We start from the raw sequence: 23,830 nt of genomic DNA on the forward strand, positions 1-23,830 counted from the left end.
CCCTTTCTCTCTCTTTTCTGACCCCTCAATCTATTTTCCTCCACCTCTGCATTGACAGAGCTACCACCCTCCCCCAATCAATGCTCAGCTTTTCTCTCCTGCCCTCTGATCCATGTCTACCGATGGCTTCTTGGCTGTTGGACTGTGCTCATTCCCCTTCCTTTTATTTCAGGCACCTGCCTACTTTCAGTGCATACCTTGATGAAGGGCTCAGGCTCAAACTTAGGTTGTGTATCTTTATCTTCTTTGAATGCTATGGGACCTGCTGAGTTCCTCCAGCACTTTTGTGTATACACTGCAATCACAGCATCTGCAGTCTTTCATGTTTCACTCCAATGTTTTATCCCCCCTCCCCCACTGTTTATGAATCCAGTAAGTAATTTTAATGTCCTCTGTTAAAGCAAATTTTGTTTTTTATCTGTTTTGTCTAAAAACACTAACTTTTTTATTCCACATTAACTGATTCATTTAAAAATGGTATTTTGTACCTGAACTATTATTTAATATTTTTTTAAGGACAGAAAATCATTTTGATTATTAATATCTTTTAGTGCCTGATTTGTAATGGACAAATTATTTGCTGATGAATGTTTCAGTTAATCATCAAACCTTGTATTTATCAAGTTGCTTAAACTTCCATATTGCATATAAAATTGGATATTATATTGATAATCTTCCTTGTAATAATAACTATTAACTTATGAGGTAAGTATTTAATAATGGCAGAACACACAACTTAAGTTAACCTGCTGAAGACATAATAGCCTCGTAGGGCATTGCATGCTCAACTGGAGTATGTAATATTTTGTCTGAAAATTACAAATTCTTATCCCTGTTCAAAACTTTCCATTAATTCTGTTTATTGGAAGACATTTTCTGCCTGTCCAATACACAACTATAGGGAGCACCCTTGTTCTTCCAGTGTTTCTTGTAGTTTTCACCTTCAGTGATACTGTCACTTGATCAGAGTTCTCCTGTTAACTGCTTTCTAAAGGATGAACATTTATGTATCTCATTCTCTGTTACACAGCTGGGGCTTTACACTTTGTTCTGAAAAGCAGCAATGGTAAGTTCTGAAAGCATTCTTTATCCATGCTAATTGAATTGTTTACAGCAGAAAGACGGTTTAAGTTACAAAATGAAATAAAAGAGGGAAAAAAAATAAGAGGGTAAAGAGTGTAACTTCATGAGAATGCAATTATCTCCTCCGTTGACCAGAAGGTAACTGATGTGAATGTGGAGGGGGTGAGGGGGGTGGGAGCGGGGGATGTGGGCGGTTGGGGGAGGGGGGGGAGAGGTACAAAATAAAGATGTAAATGAAAGAAAGTCCAATGCAATGATAGGTCACTGATATCATGTCATCAGAAATGTAATTTACACTTGTATGCCAATAATGGAGATTTTGTTTTCATTTTTGCATATTAAAAAATTCAAAAGCTCTGCTCTAACAGGAAATGACTGAGTTTCTAAAAAGCAAGTCATGTTTAAGTAATCCAGCAGAATTAGATAAGGCTGCACATACGAGAGATTTGGAAAATTGGAGGCATGTGAACTTGAAGACAATATTTTGATGTGGATAGAATATTGATTAAGAAGTGTGCAGTCGGTATGGAGATAATAAATTAGAGCTTCAATTGGCTGGGCTGATTATTAGTGCTAGTTGGGATTTCACCTGGGAACTTGGCTACTTACTTTGTTTTATATCTATCTTCATGGTTGAGAACACAGTTTAGAGACATCAAAGAGATGCCCTGGTGACCATTGTAAATTGAAAGAGAAAGTCACATGGAATAAACGATTGACCAAAAGAGTTGGCAAAACCAGTACTCATTAAGTTTAAAATAGAAATGGGCGAGATATTTGACCCCACACAGATTATTTGGAGTACTTTCAAAATGAGGAAAGGCTGAAAGCATCATGCATCCTTTTCTGAAGTGAAAACAAATAATACAAAATTGAGAATGTTAGAAAGTTAGAGTTCTTTTGATGTATAATGTTTAATTTTATCCTCCACTCTACAGGAAATATGTTTGGACAATGAATAGGTTAGGAACAGTTTCACCAGTGCAATACTGGAGATAAAAGAATGAAATTATGAAGTTGAATTATCTTGATTATATAGATTTTTAAAAAGGGAATAGGAGCATACGATGATATACAAATTGCTGAAATTGACTGATAGAGTAGATGAAGATAAACAAGTTCCTTTGTTAAAAGAGTCTAGAATAAGTGGTCATAACTTTCATTGGAGTTAGGCCATCCAAGTTGAAGGTGTTTCACTTATCATCACAAATCTTGAACCCAGCTGAAGAATTGTTGAAGTTAGACCAGTGGGAAACTCCAAAAAATGAGACGGATGAATTGGAAGAATTGAAACAGAATCGAGTAACTGCTTTTAAAGAGAGAGCATTTCTAATCAAATAATGTGTTTAAAAAGAATGGGGGATTGGTGTAGTTAGTTCTATTAGAAAAAGTAGTGGATGCAATGAAACATATGGGTTCCTTTTTCAAAATGATCATTAATGGTATCTTCTATATGTAAATGATAATTGATGACACAATACTGATTTGGAAAATATATATCCATCTACAGGTATTTATGCTGTGATAAGGAGGAGACTTATTTGGAATGGTTGGCTAGTTTGCTCAGTGCCCAGGTAGGCAACCTTTAATCTGAGTAGTTCTGCAGTCACCATATGTTTTTATTATTTCTTTATTCCAGTATGACTTAAACATATTCCCATGTGTACTTGAATATAAAGTGGATTTGCTTATAGTGTTTCTATAATATGGCAATAAAACACTGCATCACAATTCTACAAGTTTATTTTCATGTATCTTTTGGCAGCAATCCTTAAAGTTGTGAAGGAGAACCTTACATATGTTTGTTGCTTCTCTTCCCATGAATTCCTAAAAGTAGATAATATTTTCTTTACGATTCGCTCGATGTAAGTGTTGCTCTCGAGGCCAGCATCTGTTAACCTTGCCATTTGTTCTTACGAAGGTGGTGATTAGTTGCCTATTGAAATGCTGTATGTTCAAGTGCAGTTGAAATTATAGAATTTTAATTTGTCACAATTAAGTTGCATTTGATAGTGTGTAACTTGCCCATAAATCCATTAACTTAATCTTATTTTAAGTTTGTAGAAGGCAGGTTACTCATGAAGAAGCCTTGGTCAATTGCAACAAGTGCATTCTGAACATCATACTGACTGCAGCCACCTTGAGTTGTTAGGGAGATGGTTAATAGTGGAGGTGCTGATCAAATGTATTGAGAATGTCCTGGATAATGTCAGCTTTCTTGTTGGACCTGAACTCACCCAAGTAAGAGGGAGTTATTCTCAGACTTCTGACCTGAGTCTTGAGGATGGTAGAAGGGCTTGGCAGATTGGGAAAGTCCTTCATTTACTGCAGGTTCCCCATTCTCTGACCTGCAATTATATGCAAAGTATTTGTGTGGCTGAACTAAAATCTGAAAATATGGAAGGCACTCAGTAGGTCCCGCAACAAATGTGGAGAGAGACAAAGAGGCATCAGGTTAGTGAACATGCATCAGATCTAGAAAAGTCTGAAAGTAAACTTTTATAGGTTTCAGCAAGGAGGACGATACTGATCAAGAGCCAGTTGAAAACTTTAAATTTGTCTAGGTCCAATTGACTGATAAAGAAATAATTTGGATACTATTTTTGAGGCCAGGTCCAAACTTTCAACCCTACTCATGGGTACTGTATGTCCTATCACAGCAGTAAGATAGACATATCCATCAAAGAGAAGAGGCTGATCTGTCTGGAAAAGTAAAAAGAAAGGCGAATGAATGAGGGAATGAGGGAAATATTGAGATAACATGCCACAACATTGAGGTCAGAATATAAGGAGAAAGCTGGAAATACTCAGCAGAACACTGAAACACTAAGAATTGGAGCAACACTACAGGTGCTCCTCAACTTGATTCTGGCATTCAAATTTAAAAAAAAATGTTTAAAATTTTTATTTCTTGCACTATGAATCATATCAATAACAACATTCACAAATTATCATCACTAATATATACACAGTGACATTTCCTCTTTCTCCCTTTCATCCCTCTCCCCCTCCCCACCCCCCTTCAAAAACCAATAAATAATAAAACACATAAAACAAAGAAATAACAAAAAGCAAATAAGTTGTATCGTCCACTTGACATACTTAAATCTTATTGTGCTCATAATTAAGTCGTTTTAAGAGATGGAGGTCTGTGTTTTTTAATAATGTCGTCGTGTATTGAGATGTGCAAAAATAATTTAAAAAGAAATATTGGAAAAAAGAAATGGAAGAGTTGAAGAGATGAGAGAGAATTGAAAAAGAAGGTATAAGATGGGTACCTTAAGTTGCATGACCGTAAATATTAATGGAATACACAAAAAAATTAAAAGGAAGAGGTTACTGACATTACTAAAAAAGAAAGTTGACATTGCATTTGTGCAAGAAACACAATTAACTGAGATAGAACATAGTAAATTGAAGAGAGACTGGGTAGGCCACGTAGTGGCATTCAAAATCCAGGGGAGTAACTATATTAGTTAACAAAAATCCACCAATCATTATAAAGGAAATAATAACAAATCCAGCAGGCAGATATGTAATGACAAAGTGACAGATTTATTCAGAATTTTGGAATTCACTCAATATCTATGTGTAGAGCTCGTCGAAAGAACCAAAGACTTGTTGATCCAAACCAAGGCTTTTATTAGCAAAAGACCGGAGCTCTTCACAGGTGGCCGACCAGTCCGGAATGATCCGACCTGGCTAGGGACACAACCCTTTAAGGCCCAAACAATAGGTGTGGCTTAGCTCTCAGCCAATCGCTCTAAGCACAGTCTAGATACAGTAACTATATACACTATGTACATTGGTGATAGATCTGTACTATCACATTCACCCCTTCTTGGAGAATTGACCCGGGAAAAAAAAAAAACAAAAACGAGGGAGAGAATGAAAAGGGGTAGGTCAAGGACTGTAGCGGTCAGGGGGTCTGACCATCCGGCGTGACCGCCGTGGTGCCGGGATTGGGGTCGCTGGAGTGGTGTCACCCGCGGGCTCATCGGGTGCGACTGCTCCGTCGCTCAATTCCCCAGTCGTTTTGTCGGCAGGGTGGCCCGAGTCATTGGGGTGCTGTTGGTCCTTCTGTTGCGGCACGGGGCCTGGAGCATAAGGAGTTGGGGGGTTTGCTGGGTCTACCGCGTCCTGAGCTAGGTCCCGCACCGAAACAGTGTCCTCCCGCCCGTCTGGGAACTCCACGTATGCGTAATGTGGGTTCGCGTGGAGTAGAGTCACTCGGTCGACCAAGGGGTCATTCTTTGAGTGCCGGACGTGGCGTCGCAAAAGGACGGGGCCAGGGACGGTGAGCCATGCCGGTACAGTGGTTCCCGATTCGGATTTCCTCGGGAAAAGGAACATCCTTTCGTGGGGGGTGGCATTTGTTGCAGTACATAGGAGGGAGCGGATGGAGTGTAAGGCACTAGTGAGAACCTCCTGCCAGTGAGAGGTGGGGAGACCTTTAGACCGGAGAGCCAGTGTAACCGCTCTCCATATGGTGGCATTCTCCCTCTCGACCTGGCCATTACCGCGTGGGTTATAGCTCGTGGTCCTGCTTGAAGCAATGCCACACTCCAGAAGGTACTGTTGCAGCTCTGAACTCATGAATGAGGACCCCCTATCACTGTGGATGGAATTGGGGTACCCGAAGATGGTGAAAATACTGTGAAGGGCCTGTATCACTGAGGTGGCAGTGGTGTCTGGGCAGGCCACAGCGAATGGGAAGCGGGAGTATTCGTCGATGGCCGTAAGGATGTAGGTATTACGGTTGGTCGACGGTAGGGGTCCCTTAAAGTCTACGCTAAGACGCTCGAAGGGGCGGGTGGCTTTGATGACGTGGGAGTTATCCGGACGGAAGAAGTGGGGCTTGCATTCGGCGCACACCGAACAGGCTCGGGTCATGGAGCGGATCTCCTCAATTGTGTAGGGTAAGTTGCGCGCCTTGACAAAGTGAGCAAACCTAGTGACCCCTGGATGACAGAGCGCCTCATGGAGTTTCCGTAGTCTGTCCATCTGTATGCTGGCGCACGTCCCCCTGGAGAGCGCGTCAGGCGGGTCGTTGAGCTTACCAGGCCGGTACAGGATGTCATAGTTAAAGGTGGAGAGTTCGATTCTCCATCTGGCGATTTTGTCGTTTTTTATCTTACCACGCTGGGTGTTGCTGAACATGAAGGAGACCGCGCGTTGATCAGTCAACAGTGTAAAGCGCCTCCCAGCGAGGTAATGTCTCCAACGACGTACCGCTTCAACTATGGCCTGGGCCTCCTTCTCGATCGAGGAGTGTCTACTCTCCGGACCCTGGAGGGTTCTGGAGAAGAAGGCTACAGGCCGACCGGCCTGGTTCAAGGTGGCTGCCAGGGCGAAGTCGGATGCATCGCTCTCGACTTGAAACGGGACAGACTCATCGATCGCGTGCAGCGTCGCAGCAGCGATGTCAGATTTGATTCGATCGAAAGCCGCTGTGGCTTCGGTCGAGAGGGGAAAAGAGGTGGTCTTGATAAGAGGACGTGCCTTGTCGGCGTAGTTTGGAACCCATTGTGCGTAATAAGAGAAAAGGCCCAGGCAGCGTTTGAGAGCTTTCTGGGTATGTGGGGGGGGTAAGTCCATTAAGGGACGCATGCGGTCAGGATCTGGCATGACTATCCCGTTTTCCACCACACAACCTAGAATAGCGAGTCGTGTGGTCCGGAAAACACACTTGTCCAAATTGTAAGTCAGGTTTAGCTGACGGGCAGTTTGAAGAAATTTGTCTAGGTTGGCGTCATGGTCCTGCATGTCGTGGCCGCAGATGGTGATATTGTCCAGATACGGGAAGGTAGCGGTTAGCCCGTTCTGGTCCACCATCCTGTCCATTTCCCGCTGGAAGACCGCGACACCATTTGTGACCCCGAATGGTACCCTGAGAAATTGATATAGCCGCCCATTCGCTTCAAAGGCCGTGAATGGTCGGTCCTCGCAGCGGATCGGGAGCTGGTGGTAGGCCGAACGTAGGTCAATAGTGGAGAAAATGCGGTACTGGGCGATCTGGTTCACCACATCCGTGATGCGTGGCAGGGGGTACGCATCCAGGAGTGTGAAGCGGTTAATGGTCTGGCTGTAGTCGACCACCATCCGTAGTTTTTCCCCATTCTTGACAACCACCACCTGGGCTCTCCAGGGGCTTGAACTGGGTTCGATGATGCCCTCATCCAGCAATCTACGCACCTCACTCCTAATGAATTGCCTGTTTTCGTAACTATATTGCCGACTTTTGGTGGCCACAGGCTTCCAGCCAGGGGTGAGGTTTGCGAAGAGTGCTGGCGGGGCAATCCGGAGTGTGGAAAGGCCGCAGGATTGGCCCCGGGGCACGGGGGCGGGTTGCTCGGGTGCTTCGGGAGTGGGGCGATGGCGATGGCAGACCGAGAGGGGGGCGTGGGGTCCCCCAAAGTGTAGGGACACCGTTTGGAACTGACACTGGAAGTCTAATCCCAGCAACACTGGGGCGCACAATTGGGGAAGGACGAATAATTTAAAGTGGGTGACCGTCACGCCCTGTACTTCCAGCGTGGCGATGCAATACCCCTTTATCCCAGTCGAGTGCGACCTCGTCGCTAATGAGATCCTCTGGGTAGTGGGGATAATGTCAAGTCCCCAATGGAGGGCCAGATCTGGCTGGATAAAACTGTCAGTTGACCCAGAGTCAAATAAGCAATTGGTGTAGTGTCCATGCACTTTAATCAGTTCCATTGCTCTGGTGAGGGGATGAGAGCATTGCTGGTTTAATGTTATTGAAGCAGTTGACAGGCGAGTTTTGCGCGATGACGTCACGCAACGGGATGACGTCACGCAACGGGATGACGTCACGCAACGGGATGACGTAGTCAACGCTCGAGGAGCAGGTTGGAGAACCTCCCGGAAGTGCTGTTGTGGCGGGTGAATGGTAAGTAGTGGGGTTTGTAGTTGCTCGTGATCGGTGGTCGGGCCCTGGCGGTCGTCAGCGATGGACGCTAGGGTGAGCACCTGGTTGGCCGCGGGGGTGGCTGCGGCGGCGGTAGCGTCGGCCCCGGGGGTGTCTGTGGCGGCAGCAGCAGCGGCGGTAGCGTCGGCCCCGGGGGTGTCCGTGGCGGCGGCAGCAGCGGCTGTAGCGTCGGCCCCGGAGGTGTCCGTGGCGGCGGCAGCAGCGGCGGTAGCGTCGGCCCCGGGGGTGTCTGTGGCGGCGGCGGCAGCAGCGGTAGCGTCGGCCCCGGGGGTGTCCGTGGCGGCGGCAGCAGCGGCGGTAGCGTCGGCCCCGGGGGTGTCCGTGGCGGTGGCAGCAGCGGCGGTAGCGTCGGCCCCGGGGGTGACTGTGGCGGCGGCAGCAGCGGCGGGCGAGAGGCAGGCCATCACCATGGTTGCGACGGTGGGTTGCCCCTTCCGGGTTCGGCGTCTCCGTGACGTCAGGCGTTGCCGTGCAGGGGAGCCCTCGCTCTCATTGGACGAGAGCTCTGGGGAAGAAGAGTTTGAATGGGATAGTGGCGGTTGAGCTTCACACGAGGCACTGTGTTTGCTGGCGGCCATTTTAGACCTACAGACTGCAGCAAAGTGGCCGTTTTTAAGGCACTTCTGGCACCTGGCTTTTCTTGCTGGGCACTGGGACCTGCTGTGCTTGTTCCTCCCGCAGAAATAACATTTCGGGTTCGCACGGGGCAGGGTAGCAGCAGCCGACAGGCCGTCAGGGGTAGGGTAGGAGGGCACTTTACTCACATCAGAACGAGGGGTCCAGTCCCTAGAGAGCTCGGTGGACTTTAAGGCTGCATCCTCCATTGTGATTGCAATCCGGGCCACGTCCTCTAGTTTTTCTACCCCTTGTTCGAGCAAACGCAGCCTCACTTCGTTCGATCGGAGCCCAGCCACATAGGCATCCCGGACGAGGTCGCTAGTGATCTCGGCAGCAGTTTTGTCCACACAGTTACAGTCCTTGCCCAATGCCTTTAGTACTTGTAAATATGCCCTGCTGGACTCACCGGGCTGTTGTTTCCTCGACGCAAGCATGAGCCGGGCATGAACTCTGTTCACCGGTTGATCATACAGTTCCTTCAGTACCTTTATGGCTGCGGTGTAAGTGGTCTCATCCTGGATGTTCTCGTAGACTCTCAAGGACACCATAGACAGCAATGCTGTTAGACGCTGGTTATCCTCCTCTACCTGAATGAATCTCAGGAAGTTTTCAAAGTTCAGCAGCCAGAACTTAAAGGCTTTGAAGGCTGTAGCTGACTGTGGGTCGATATCAAGTTTTTCTGGCCGAGTTAAACGCTCCATCCCTTTCAAAAAAAATTCCTTTTGCTAATAAAATTGTAGAGCTCGTCGAAAGAACCAAAAACTTGTTGATCCAAACCAAGGCTTTTATTAGCAAAAGACCGGAGCTCTTCACAGGTGGCCGACCAGTCCGGAATGATCCGACCTGGCTAGGGACACAACCCTTTAAGGCCCAAACAATAGGTGTGGCTTAGCTCTCAGCCAATCGCTCTAAGCACAGTCTAGATACAGTAACTATATACACTATGTACATTGGTGATAGATCTGTACTATCACACTATGCACCTAACAAAGATCAGGAATTTATGCAAAACATCTTCCGAAAGATAGCAGATACACAGGGACATATCTTGCTAGGAGGGGATTTTAATTTCAACCTGGACCCAATGGCAGACAAAACTGGGAAGACAATTAACAATAAGAATAAAGTAACTAAATTTACACTAAAAGCAATGTGGAATATGATATATGGAGGAAGCAGCACCCAAAGGAGAGAGAATATTCGTATTACATAGACATAAGATCTACTCAAGAATAGACATGTTTTTGTTGTTGGCACAGACGGAATATAAAAAGACGGAATATAAAGCAAGATTATTATATGATCATGCTCCCTTGTTATTAAAAATCGAATTAGAGGATGTCCCACCAAAGACATATAGATGGAGACTAAACCCTACACTTAAAAAGACAAGATTTCAAAAAATATATTGAGCAGCAAATTGAAATATACTTTGAGATAAATATGGAATCAGTAAAAGATAAATTCATTTTATGGGACACAATGAAGGCCTTTATTAGAGGACAAATTATTAGCTATACAACTAAAATTAAAGAGAAGTATAATCAGGAAGTAGAACAGTTGGAAAAAGAGAACAATTATAGAAAAGGGATTAGCAAAAAGAGAAGATACAGAGAAAAAGAGAGAATTGGCAGAGAAAAAATTAAAATACGAAACACTACAAACGTATAAAGTATTAAAAATAGAATGAAAACAAATCAAAAATATTATGAACTGAGAGAGAAAACCCACAAAATATTGGCTTGGCAACTTAAAACAGAACAAGCTAAAAGTCAAAAAAATCTAAGTCAAAAAAGACTACTGCACCCACCATTTTTTTTTATAATTAAATTTTGAATACCTTTATTCCATGCTGAAAAAACCATTAACGTACACAGCTGAAAGCACACTATGCATGAAGAATGTTTAATGCATTGAACTAAAATTAATTGCTGGATGGTGGGGATCCTAAAGCGACTGGGTCATCAATTTCAGTCTCTTCTGATGATGCTTGAGAACAGGTCATAGAACGCACTGAGTCATCGACACTTGTTGCACTAGGGCATCGACATTTGTTGATGGATTAACAGGAATAATCTTCTTCAGGAAGCTATCAATTTTGACTCGACAGATTGTTTCTTCTTTTCATTGTAAATTTCTTTGTAGCAAACAAGAATGTGTTGCATCTGCCTGTCAGCTCTTGCAAATCTCTTATAATTGACGACAATTTTTTCTAACATCTGCATGCCACTATTGACAGTGGCTCAGCCAGTTTCTTTGGTGTGAACTTTATTGGTATCTCTATGAATTCTGCTTCCTCTGCCTCAGTTTCTTTATTTCTTGTTTCTTCCAGTTCAATCAGCTCCTCATTGGAAAGCTCTTCAGCCTCAAAGCCAACAATAATGTCCTCTTCATTTCCAATTCTAGCTGTTTCCCAAGCAGTAATATCTTGCTGTGTATCTCATAAACAGCAGAATCTTTGTCAAAACCTTTTAACATGCTCATAAGTGTCTTCAAAATTTTCTTACAAATGCCGTTCATGCATTTACCTTTTGACATCTTCTGATGCTACAGCGATGTTCCGGATAGCATTTAGAATGTTAAAACCTCTCCAAAACTCTCAGAGCGCACGGGCACAATTAGTCGATTCAGCAGCTGGCTTGTTTATAGTGCACTTGTTCACGTGATGGCTACAGAGCGCGATTGAGTCAGCATCACAAGAGAGTATGCTGTATGATACTCTTGCACAATGCTGCCATTGTCCAGCATCATGAGACAGTAGTGTACCGCATATCGCATGTGAGGGAATAGATCAGAATTCAAAATTGAAGGTACAGATTAGAACCGTCATAACTTCGAAGAATCGTAAGTCAGACCTCTTAAGTAGGGGAGCACCTGTATTACAGTGCCAGAGACCAGGATTAAAATGCAGTGCTGTCTGTAAGGAATTTGTATGTTCTCCCTGGGACCTCCGTGGATTTTCCTGGGTGCTGCAGTGTCCTAACACCCTCCAAAAATGTACAGTTAATTAGATGTAATTGGGCAGCACTGGTTTCATGGGCCAATATAGGCTTATACCATGCTGTATTAAAATTGAAACATTTAGATTAAATTATTTTCACTTATTTTATATAGCTGGCCCAATTGAGTTTCTTGTAAATAGTGGTCCCAGAAGAAAAGGGTGAGGGATACAATGACGGTAGTCATGTTAAATTGAAAGGAAAGTGATTATATGTTTTGCTGATGGGAATGGTCATTGCTTTGTAATTATGTGAGAGAATTATTACTGCCCACATACCAGCTGAAGTTCAGATGTTTTCCTGGCTTCATTGGTGTGTGACTGTAGCTTGACAGGATTACACTGCGGACACCTTCCATTACTTTGTTGAAAAGGAGGAAAGACTAATGGGGGCACTAGTTGGCCAACGTGGATTTTATTGCTTTTTGCAAGAACAGTCCTGGATATTTATTTTCCATATCAGCCATGTTCTGCTATGGCAGTTGTATTAATGGAGTTGGCTGAAGCATAAGTTGTTCTGGGGCACGTCTTCAAATTTGCCGCTGGCATTACATGTCCCATTGCCTTTGCAAAAACCAATGGGTTCAGTTATTTAATTAGCTGAGACTGCCTCAGAAACATGATGTGTGGTCCCTGCCTGCCGGCAGAAGGCTGATTTCATTCGTCATTTCCCACCGCTTGCAGGGAGATCAGGATGGCAACCAGGCCTTAGGCAGTTCAGAGGCTCCCACCTCAAAATACCAATGATAGTTAACTGAAATATATAGAAATTATTAAACACATTACACTCAAATAAAATTACTTTTAAAGAAAACTTGGTGTTCCACTTTGCTTCCTCACTTTCAGACATAGAATGCCAATAAAACTCAGTGAGGTCCCTTGGTCTGCGAAACAATTTCCATGCTTATTAACAGATGTGCCACATTAGGCTCAGTGAATCCTGGTCTCTGAGGATATATTTATAAGAATGAGCCTTGTAGCTATTGGAAGGACGTTCTTCGTCTCCCACTGATGTTGCTCAACCCATTGAGTTACTCCGGCTGTTTGTGTTTAGCTTTAGATTACAGCATCTGCAGTCCCCTGCCACTATTTTTTTAATTTTATTTTAGTTTTGGAGATACAGCACGATAACAGGCCCTTCCAGCCCACGAGCCCGCACCGCCCAAATACCGACCTTGCGCACCTTTGGAATGTGAGAGGAAATTGGAGTACCCGGAAGAAACCCATGCAAGTTATGGAGAGAACTTAGACCGTACTGAATTCAAATCCGGGTCGCTGGTGTTGCAGTAGTGTTGAGCTAACCATTATGTTAACTGTGCTGCCTGATTTCTAATTCATTATCTACCCATGTTAGATTCTATCCATTATGATGTGGAATGAAATGAACTGAAGAGCAGCAAGGTCTGGTAATAATGACAGTCTTAGTATTGACCCCTTTCTTTATCGTAACTGTGAAGGATACAAGGACACTAATTTTACAGATTGTGATGGAATATAACCCTGCTGTGGCCAGCAGTAAATGACAACTTGTGAATGATCATCTTTGAGTTTCCTAGATCTGTTCTGCATGTATCCTAATTGGATTAATAGGATTGCAAAACTATATGACTAGGAGAACTCAGCAGTGTTGCGGGCCCAGAGGACCCCAAAACCCAGCAGCAATAGAAATTCACCAAGTCAAATGGATACTTAAACAAAAGTTGCTTTTAATTTTCTTTAAACATAAAAACAGGATCAAACTTTAACTTATCACTATTAACAATCTAACTTAACCCCCTTCTAATTCTAAGTGCACGTGTCTGTAATGTGTGTATAAGTTCAAAAAAGTTCATTGATTCACAGTCCAATCTCACTTCTCATTCCTTCAAGTTCACTGGTTGCAGGCAATTCCTATATTGTGCAGAGAATTTAACATTTATGAATCTTCACCATGCTATGGTGCTTGAAAGGTAAATGGTTACTGCTCAGGAAGGTTCTTGTCAGTTTTCAGAGAGAGATTTGTGCTCATTGGACACACACAAACTGATTCCTTCCAATCAGACATTTCAGTGTCTTGCAGAAGAAACTTGCCCCATCAGGGTCTTCCAGATGATAAACTCTTTATTTCAGGTCACCACAGAGTTATTTTTCTGTTTCCCTTATCTCAGCAAAAACATTATACCGTCAGCCATCCCCTCTTGTATGGACAACAAGGGCTTTGAACAGACTGAACTCAGAACTCACAACCCATCTTCAAAATGGGGTTTCAAACAAGCTTCCAAAAGCTACTGCAGAAAATCAGCACTCTCTCTCTCTCTCTCTCTCTCTCTCTCTCTCTCTCTCTCTCTCTCTCTCTCTCTCTCTCTCACTTAGAGAAAAACCTGTTTGACTCTCTCTGCTTCCTAAAACAGTACACCCCACCAAAACAGCTTGCTGACTCCAAAAATCAACTTATGAGAGATCTTATCAGTTTCCTGCGATGGGTCCTTCCATTTGCACCTCGTTATGAAAATTTCCAGCACAGGAGTCTATTGTTTTTGCAGACGTAGGCACCATCTTATGCATAACTCTTGCATTTTAAAATGAGATGTTTTGAAGTGTTTGTATCTTTTTGTGACATAATCTATTCCCTCAGCCTATCTCCTTCAAAAACATATCTACACATAAACATAACATAATCTGTCACAGCAGTGATCACCCCAGGATTGCTGCTCTGATGGGATGCATCTGCAACAGGAAGATTGATGAGTACAAGGTCAACTCGTCCTTCTTTTTCACCCATTGTTCGCTTGCATCTTCTACCACCTCTGGCAACTGTCATAAAGGCTTGCCCAGCGTGGTTGGTAGTGAAACTACCAAGGCACTCCAGGCACTGAGGCTTCAGTGCTTTTCTTCAGAGGTACTCAACATAGAGGAGCACTGATTCAATAGCTGGAGGATAGAAGAAGTTTGAGTGAAACACGAAAGTCTGTGAATATAGTAAAAATGCACCAACATTCTGGAAGAACTCACCCGGTCATTTCAACGTCTATAGGATCCAAAAGATATATTACCGCCATTTGGGCCTGAGTCCTTCTCCAAGGAATAAGTCGGAAGAAGGAAATCTCAGAAAGTCTCAGAATTCAAACAATGGGGGAGGAATCCAGACAAACTAAAGGTATTAATTGGATAGGATGAGGGACAAGGTAAATATTTATCTTATTTGTGCGATAGGAAATGGAATGGAGAGGCAGAGATAGGGAAAGTTGACAGGGGAGCAAGATGGTTGTGGTCAGGGGAGTGGGGGGGAGGAGCAGAAGATGTTTATCAGCAATTGGCTTCCTGGCCAATGTTAGCATTAGTGCTGAGTTCTTGTGATGTACAGAGTCGATATTGAGGATTTCCATTCCAGAATTTCCTCTATTTCTATTGAAACAGTTCATAGAGAATATGTTGAAAAATTCTGAACATTATCATCCTGACATTATGATCACTTCTCCCATCTAAGTGCAAGTTCATCAAGGAACTCCTAATGCCACTTGGGAGGAAATTACAGGGAGGTTCAGCTGGGCTGGGTGAGCTTTATCCTGCCACATCATTCAATTGGTTTTATTCCTTTTTTTAAAGTTTTCCAAGGCATGTCTGATGTTGATAACCATCAGATATATAGATGCCACTCGGGAATTTCACATCATTTGCGTTGGTCATGGACGGGCAAGTCACTTCCCTAAAGCTCTCTGTCTTTTCACTGTCGAATAGGTAACTCGTCACTTGGCCGTTTACCTGAATATCCATCATTGACCTGGCAAGCTGATGCGGGCTGTTCTGGTTGAGTGTGATGGGGCTAGTGCTGGTCACTGCTTGTTGCTGCTACGGAGGACAGCAGTGTCCAAGATGGCGGCCCCCAGGGCCTGCATGTGGCACTGCTGGATTCTCAAGATGGCACCTAAGATGGTGGCCCACACGGCCTAGATGTGGCACTGCTGAATTCCAAAAATAGCACTCAAGATGGGAGCCCCTACAGTTTGCACATGGCGCTGCTGGCTCCCGCTGATGGTGGCATCCAGGATAGTGGCCCTCACCATCTGCACACAACGTTGCTAGAAAGGAGATTAGTGAACCAGACTCTTTTTCCAAATAATCCAATCACCTTTACTGATGATATTTCTGTGATAAACCACTATGGCCTGAATTTGTTTGGTCAGCCACACCTATTGGCCAGCTGACCCCTCCCTCAGTGCAGGGCAGTCAAGCAGTTTGGATGTGTCTTTGTTCCTTAGTGAGTAAAAGCCTATTGGTTTCTCAACAATAGTCTTTGACTAATTGTTGGTGCATCAATTTTACTCACTAAAGTTTTTGCAATGGAGCAGATCTTGAAGCCAGAAAAGCTGAAAATCATCCCCCAATTGCCTGAGGCATCCACCAACTTTGAACTCTGGCTATTCCAGTGGTTCTCAAACTTTTTCTTTTCCAATGTCACCTTAAAAGCGCAATGATGGAGTTCGATGGACCCCATCTATCTCTCACTGTCTCTAATTGTCAATTTTCAAACCAACTGCTCTGCTGCACCCGCTCCTCAGCTCACACCCCCTTCATACATGGCCAACAACCCAGTCACCAACACGCACAACCTGCGGGCTCTCCATACTTAAAATCACCACTCGACCATTGTTCACCAACCTTGCCCCTGACTGTGAATCCATCGCCACTAAAAGTATATGGTAGAGTGATGGGGCAGGGCCTTCATTCAGCCAGAGGTACAGTGTTTACTTAAGGAGGGATCATCAAAGCTAGCACCATCCCTTGGAGAGTGGAGGTAGGTGTCGTGGGGAATGGGGAAATGAACAGGATGGTCATTGACTACAATCAGACCATCAACAGGTACACACAATTAGATGCATACCTCCTCCCTGAATAGCCGGCATGGTAAACCAAATTGCACTATCGACCTGAAGTCGGCATATTACCAGCTCCCTATCTGCCTGGAGGACTGCCAATACACTTGGATCAAGCCATCCTTGGCCTTGTTGTTGAGAGTGAAATCATTGGGCCCAGACCCTGACCGTGTGTGGCTGCTCCTGGAACATTCCCACACCCCCAAATACTTCAGGGCCTGAAAAGATGTCTTGAGTTCTTCTCTTATTATGCCCAGTGGGTCCATAATTATGCAGACATTGCCTGTCCCTTCATCAAAGCCACATCCTTCTGTCTGATGGCGGAGGCTTGCGCATGCTTCAGCTGCAACAAGACAGACATTGCCAAGGCCGCAATGCACACTGTGGATGAATCTGTCCCATTCCAGGTGGAAAGCAATGCGTTAGAGACTTCGCCCTCGCTGCCACCCTTAACCAGGCAGTCAGACCAGTTTCCTTCTTTTCCCTTTCCCTACAGGGCCCCAAAATTCAGCACTCCTCAGCAAGAAAGAGGCCCAAGTCATTGTTGAGGCAGTGTGGCACTGGCACCATTACCTGGCTGTAAATGATTTATCCTGCTAGCTGATCAACATGCAGTTGCGGGTCAAAATTAAAAATGACAAGATACTGAGGTGGAGAACTGAACTGTGCAATTACAATATTTTGTACTGGCCGTGGAAACTTATTGAGCCACCAGATGCCCTGTCCCGCTGGTCCTATGCCAGTGTCCAGATTGATCACTAACAAACCCTCCATAATGATCTCTGCTATCCTGGAGTTACCAGGTTCTTTCACTTCATCAAAGCCCACAACTTCCATCGAAAAGATCAGATCCATGACCAAGAACTGCCAGGTCTGCACTGAGTGCAAATCACATTTCTACCAGCCAGACAGTGTACCGTCACAACCGGTACTATGACAGTCCCAACGTTTGACAACACCTCCTGAATGACTTAATTTGTGATTTTGCAAGCACCATTTCACCCTGCCGGATACTTTATAAAAATAAAGGGTGAATGTGGTAAACCGCTGTTGCACGTATTTGTCTGGTTAGCCATACCCATAGGCCAGCTGTATCTGTGGCCCAATCCACAGGTTCCTGTATAAAGGTAACTGTTCCACAGCCCCCTCCTCAGTGCAGGACAGTCGAGCAGTATGGATGTGTCTTTGTCCTTTAGTGAATAAAAGCCTATTGGTTTCTCAACCTCAGTCTTTGAGTAATTGATGCTGCATCAATGTCATTAGGATTTATTTAATTAATTGACTGTCAGCTGCCAATTTGCCATGATGGGATTTGACCTGATGTTCAGATTATGAGTCCAGCCCTTTGGTTCCTTGTCAAGTAAGATAACCACTTTGCCTTGATTACTTCAGGCTCTCATTGTGTAAAAGGCCCTGACAGCTAATATTAGAAGAGGAGTTTTTCTTTAAGCTGAATCATTCATAGTCGATGTTGTTTGCTTGAATAGATAGCGTAGATTTACCAGCACTGTTCTTAATCAGTGGAAAGCAGCACTGGAACCTAAGAAATTGGCAGACTTCCAGGCTGATTTTAATTAATGTTCAAATCTTGTTTCAGTAAACTAAAGTACACTGGGCTGAAAAATAGAAATGTGGCACTTGTTTTTCAAGTATTACGTGATTCAAAGTTAGCATTACCTGAAGTGAATCAGGCTGTGTATCATTTCAATGTGAAATTTGGCTGGGCACTTTATATATTTCAATGTCCATGGCACATAACGCCACTACTCCTACAATGCCCAGTTCCAATAATACTAATGTATATAAGAGCAAGCAATCTCACTGACATAAGAGCAGAGCACAACAAAAAATGTCACTCTTCGTGCCATTTAAAAGACACTCTGCTGATATAGAGGGCAGTTTCACAAAGGAATTTGCATTGATCAGGCACCTTCCAGTGACTCAATCAGCTGGGGAAAGCTTGGTTGTTTGGACAATACACCAACATCGTAGGCATGGTAATGGCAGAAGCATGGCTGAACAATTAGGATGTGTCACAAACATGGCAGGAGACAAATATTTACCTATTCTCAGAGACACCAACTCCTCCAAACACAACTATATGAGAAACATGAGGGAGAGAACGTGAGGCCAGCCAACACAGTTAGAGTAGTGGTTAGCTATAGAGTGAGCAATCCGGGTTCAAATCTATCGCTGTCTGTAAGGTTTTTGTGCATTCTTCTCATGACAAAGTGGGGTTCCTCCAGATGCTCCAGTTTATTCCCACCCTCAAAAACACACAGGGATTGTAGGTTAATTGGAGTAATTGCCACTAGTTTCATGGGCCAGAAGGGCCTTCTTCTGTGCTGTACCGTGAAAAAAAGAACAATTTCTCGGGGATTTGGTGAGATAATGATGCCAGTGCTTTGTAGCACCCAGACCATTTTTCCATTGTTTCATCCTCCAGAGCTGGAGCTCACTCCTGTGGTCTTCACGTGAGTGGAGAGTGTCATCTACAATTAGTCTAGTACTCACGGTATGGGTTATAATGGAATGTGAACTTGTTTAGTGAGATCAAATCATTAATTGTGCATTGATCTCACAGGCCAGTCATCCAGCACACTCCCTCATTTTCCCCACATCCAGTCATCTCAAACTAAGGCTCGCCAATCTCTGGTGGCCCTCTGACCTAATGGTTTCATCTTTTGTGCTAATCACCAAGATGGTGCTATGGAATATTGGACAATGACCTACTTTGGTCATTGCCATAATTATCCCTCTTTTTATTGTCATTCTGACTTCTACACTGGGGAGGGTAGAAACAGGAACTCTCATGATATCTTGCAGATAAAACAGAAGTAGCGTGTACTATAGACTATGCACAAATTATATTTATTGTAACGCATAAATGAGGCTGCTTCATTTGGTCCTGGGCAACGATCTCTAGCAGGGTTCTCAAAAGCAAAAGTGACCCATGTGTCATCAAAAACTGATGTATGGGCTCAAAGGGAATGGGAGTTAACTCTTTATTAATGATGTAAAGTGTGGGATTGAGAAATTAGGAAGGTACGGGAAATTATATAGGTATGTTCCTGGTATAATAGGAGAGAGGTAACTCTCATGCACCGTTCTGTAGAAGAGATATCTGCATGTGGACAGCATCTATTTGTGTAGGAGGGCAATCTGATAACATGCTACATCTCTACATTCATGGAGAACAGCTGGGTTCCAGCACTCCTGGGGAATTACAGGCTGTTCTGTATTCTAGGTGATATCGCACCTGATCAGATCTCTTGTGCATAGAAGATATCAAGCTACAGTCTGAGGCCACATGACTGTTGCTTTAGAACTTCAAGCAGCTGCTGCCTTGAGGTAGAGATCAAATCTTCAGCTCGATCAGGCATAGAACTGGAACAACTTTGTATGACCTTTGACTGTGCACCGATAGCAATTCTCAACTGTAGACATGGTTCTGTATGCTGGGGTTGAACTGAGCTGATGCAGAGAAATTGGCCTTGTTTCCTGGCCTGACAAAACTTAGGAAAATGTCAAAATTGTCCCCCTCCATGCTCTTGATGAATACAAGCCTAATATATATTTTTTAAATTTAGACATACAACACTGTAACAAGCCAATTTTGCCCTACAAATCCATGCTGCCCAATTTACACCCCATTAACCTACACTCTGGTACGTTTTTGAAGGGTGGGAGGAAACCAGAACCCCCAGAGAAAAAGCAGGCAGACACGGGGAGAATGAACAAACTCCTTACAGGACAGTGTGGGATTCAAATCCTTTCCTGTTCCATTCACTGGTGCTGTAAAGGCATGCACTAACTGCTACGCCAACTGTACCGCCCTCTCACTGTGCATCACCAATCATTGTGTTCAACTGATTATGCTAGGGTAGATGTGTGGGCTCACTCATTAATCACCCACACCAAATTACCTATTCTTGATATCAAACTGAGGGTCACCAATCTCTGGTGCCCCTCTGATATAATTGTTTCATCCCTTGTGCCAGTCACCAAGATGGTGCTATGAAATATCAGGCACAATGACCTACTTCGGTCATTGCCATCATTGTCCCACACTTCATCCAACCATTCTTCTGACTCGTGCACTGGGGAGGGCAGAAACAACCTCTCGTAATATTGTGGTGATATACCTCTGGACTACTGCAGGAGGCAACTTCTGTACATGCAGGGGTGCTCTACCGGCCTACTGGAGGGGGCGACCTCTGTACCTGCAGGAGTGTAAGGGGGACAGGACAACACCTGGCTGGCTGTCAATCAGTCGACCAAAATGGATCAAGCCCCACTCAGTCAGGTGTCAATCACCCTCTGGGATATAAGCCTGCGCTGGACTCCGAAGTCTCACTCAGAGTTACTGCAGCTACAGCCAGCCTGACTCTGTGAAAGTCTTTGTTGATTAAAGCCTGTTGTTCAGTCTTTACCTTGTGTGTGTCTGGTTCTGTCTAACAGCGCACCACAATTTAAACAACAAAGATTTTTTTTCCCACGGCTACTATGGAAAAACTCCTGAACAAAGGGAGCCTCGAAGTCGACCCACACCAGCAGGAGGCCCAGACACAGACTCATCCTGGACTCAGATCGGAAGAAGATCATTCTACTCCAATCAAAGCTGGGATCCACGCTTTCAAGGCAACCAAAGGCTGCTCCAAGTACAAAGAAACAATGGACACTCTCGAGACAAGTCCCCCATGAATGCAGTCTTTGCACAGTATCTCTTCAATACCCGAGCCCAGCAACCCGGGGAGACAGCTGAGTCTTACCTGGGACACCTGCGAGAGTTGGCCCGACTGTGTCTGGCTGAAACTGGGGTAGGTGCAGAGGAGGTTGAGAGGCTGATGCGGGATGCCTTTGTCTGAGGGCTATGCTCGAGGGCCATCTGGCAGAAGATGCTGGAAGATAGCATCTACACCCTGGCCAAGACTGGAAGTGGTCCGAACCCTGGAAGCTGCAGCCCTTTACATTGGAGCCTTCAATTCCAGGCTCCTTCATGGCCGCCTCAGACTGCAGCTGCAGCCGTAGACCAAGCTGGAGAAGAGAACATCACTGCGGCGGGAGCCCAGCACCCCTCTAAGTACTGTGGGTCCTGGTGTTTGTCAGACAAAACTGCCTGGCTAGGTAATGGTTCTATTCCCGATGTGGCAAGAAAGGCCACTTTGCCAGCTGGCAGCTCAACGGCCCTCTATGACCTCCCCATCTCCCCCGCAGACCCCTCCACATGCATGTGCCAGGCAACGCCATTGTCTCTGCATCTACTTCCGCCTTCCCTGACTCCGACAGTGCAGCATCCAGCCCCACCAGCGACGATCGTCACATGTACGCCGTGCACCCGGACCAGCCCCCGCTCTCACCAGTGCTGCTCGCTGGAAACTACAATGATGTCTGGCTGACAGAGTGATGACATTTCCGCCGGCACGACGAACACGGCTGCATGCCGCTCCCCACGACTGTCGACAATGTGGTCAACACAGGCGATGACCTGACCGCCCTACCGACACTCCTCATGCCTCTGAATGCCATAAATCACCACACACAACCAGAGAGTGATGATGGTCCTGGCTGCCACCACTCTGACGTGGAACATCCCCTATGACCTCGGGCGCTCTATGATGGACATGCAAGTCAATGGGACAATGGCAGCACTAAGAGTTTCATTCACCCGAGCGTGGCCCACTCTCTAAAACTAAAAGTCCACCCCACCACCTTCTCGATCGCCGTCGCCGCCAAGGATAAGATTGTTGGTACCCTTGGGAGCTGTTCGGCCGATATAACTATGGGAGGGGAGACATACATGGAGTTTAGGGTCCTGGTCATGCTCAAACTCTGCGCCCCAGTCCTCTTGGGCCTGGATTTCCAGTGCATCACCTTTGCCTTCAGGGGGGTGGGGGGGGGGCCTAACCTCCACTAACTCTACACAGCGCACCGACCTACAAGCCCTGGCCAATCTGCTGCCTCTGAACACTTCGCATCACCCCCCCCTCCACCGGTGCTCTTCACACACCTTACGCCAGACTGCAAGCCGATCGCCGCCAGAAGTTGGCGCTATGGCGCCACAGACAGAGACTTTTTCAAGGTGGAGGTGCAGCAGCTCCTGGCGGAAGGCGTCATAGATCCCAGTAACAGCCCTTGGAGAGCCCGTCCTGATGGTCAAAGGGATAAGTAAGCCGAGGATGGTCATGCATTGCAGCCAGACCATAAATCAGTCCACCCAACTGGACGGTTACCCCCTGCTGAGGATAGTCGACATGGTGAATGAGATAGCCCGCTACCGGGTTTTCTCCACGATTGACTTGAAGTCGGCTTATTACCAAATCCCCATCCACCCAAGGGACAAGCCCTACGTCGCCTTCGAGGTGGACGGGCACCTGTACCGGTTCTGCTGAGTTCCCTTTGCGGTCATGAACGGGGTCTCCGTCTACCAGCAGGAGATGGATCGTATGGTAGACCGGCACAAGCTGAATACGACATTCGCGTATCTGGATAACATCACTATCTGCAGCCATGACCAGCAGGACCACAATGCCAACCTGGTGAAATTCCTCCAGACGGCAAGGGAGCTGAACCTCAGTTACAACTAGAAGAAATGCGTGTTCAGCACCATTCGCCTCGCCATCCTGGGGTATATCATGGCTCATGGGGTCACTGGCCCAGATCCAGAACTGATGCACACATTAATGGAGTTACCTCTTGCCCCCACACTAAAAGGCCCTCCGTAGGTGCCTTGGCTTATTCTCCTATTACTCGCAGTGGGTTCCCCACTTCTTGGACATGGTCCACCCACTGGGCCAAGCAACAACTTTTCCCTTCCCACTCGAGGTGCAGGCAGTCTTCATGCGCATCAAGCAGGACATTGCAGATGCCACGATGCAGGCAGTGGATGAGAACTCCCCCTTCCAGGTGGAGAGCGATGCCTCTGATGTAGCCCTTGCCGCTACTCTCAACCAAGGGGTGCACCCCATCACATTCTTCTCTAGGACCTTTCTCGGCTCCGAGTTAGGGCATTCCGCCATTGAAAAGGAGGCCTAGGCGATTGTGGAAGCGGTCTGCCACTGGTGCCACTACCTGGCCGGCAAGAGATTCACCCTCCTCACCGACCAGCGGGCCGTGGCATTCATGTTTAACACCGCCCACAAGAGCAAGATCAAGAATGACAAGGTCTTGTGCTAGAGAGTCGAGCTGGCAACCTCCAGCTATGACATCCAGTACTGCCCGAGAAAGTTTAATGACTTCCCCGCTGCCCTCGCTCAGACCTGTGTATCTATGCACTGCATGAGTCCCTCTGCTATCCGGGTGTCACCAGATTGTATCATTTCATTAAGT

The 23,830-nt window shown here is 45.4% G+C and overlaps 1 protein-coding gene across 10 annotated transcripts in view; it reads left to right on the forward strand.

Annotated features, from left to right (window-relative positions):
• Positions 1–23,830, forward strand: part of arap2 (ArfGAP with RhoGAP domain, ankyrin repeat and PH domain 2) — a 473,297-nt gene that overhangs the window by 430,415 nt on the left and 19,052 nt on the right. For all 10 annotated transcript variants that reach the window (XM_069924984.1, XM_069924987.1, XM_069924988.1 and 7 more), the window contains 2 exons: positions 1,031–1,066; positions 2,594–2,657. In XM_069924984.1, the coding sequence (XP_069781085.1) occupies positions 1,031–1,066; positions 2,594–2,657 (100 nt within the window). The remainder of the gene's footprint in view (positions 1–1,030; positions 1,067–2,593; positions 2,658–23,830) is intronic.

Source organism: Narcine bancroftii, chromosome 3 (genome assembly GCF_036971445.1).
Source record: "Narcine bancroftii isolate sNarBan1 chromosome 3, sNarBan1.hap1, whole genome shotgun sequence".
Classification (NCBI taxonomy): domain Eukaryota; kingdom Metazoa; phylum Chordata; class Chondrichthyes; order Torpediniformes; family Narcinidae; genus Narcine; species Narcine bancroftii.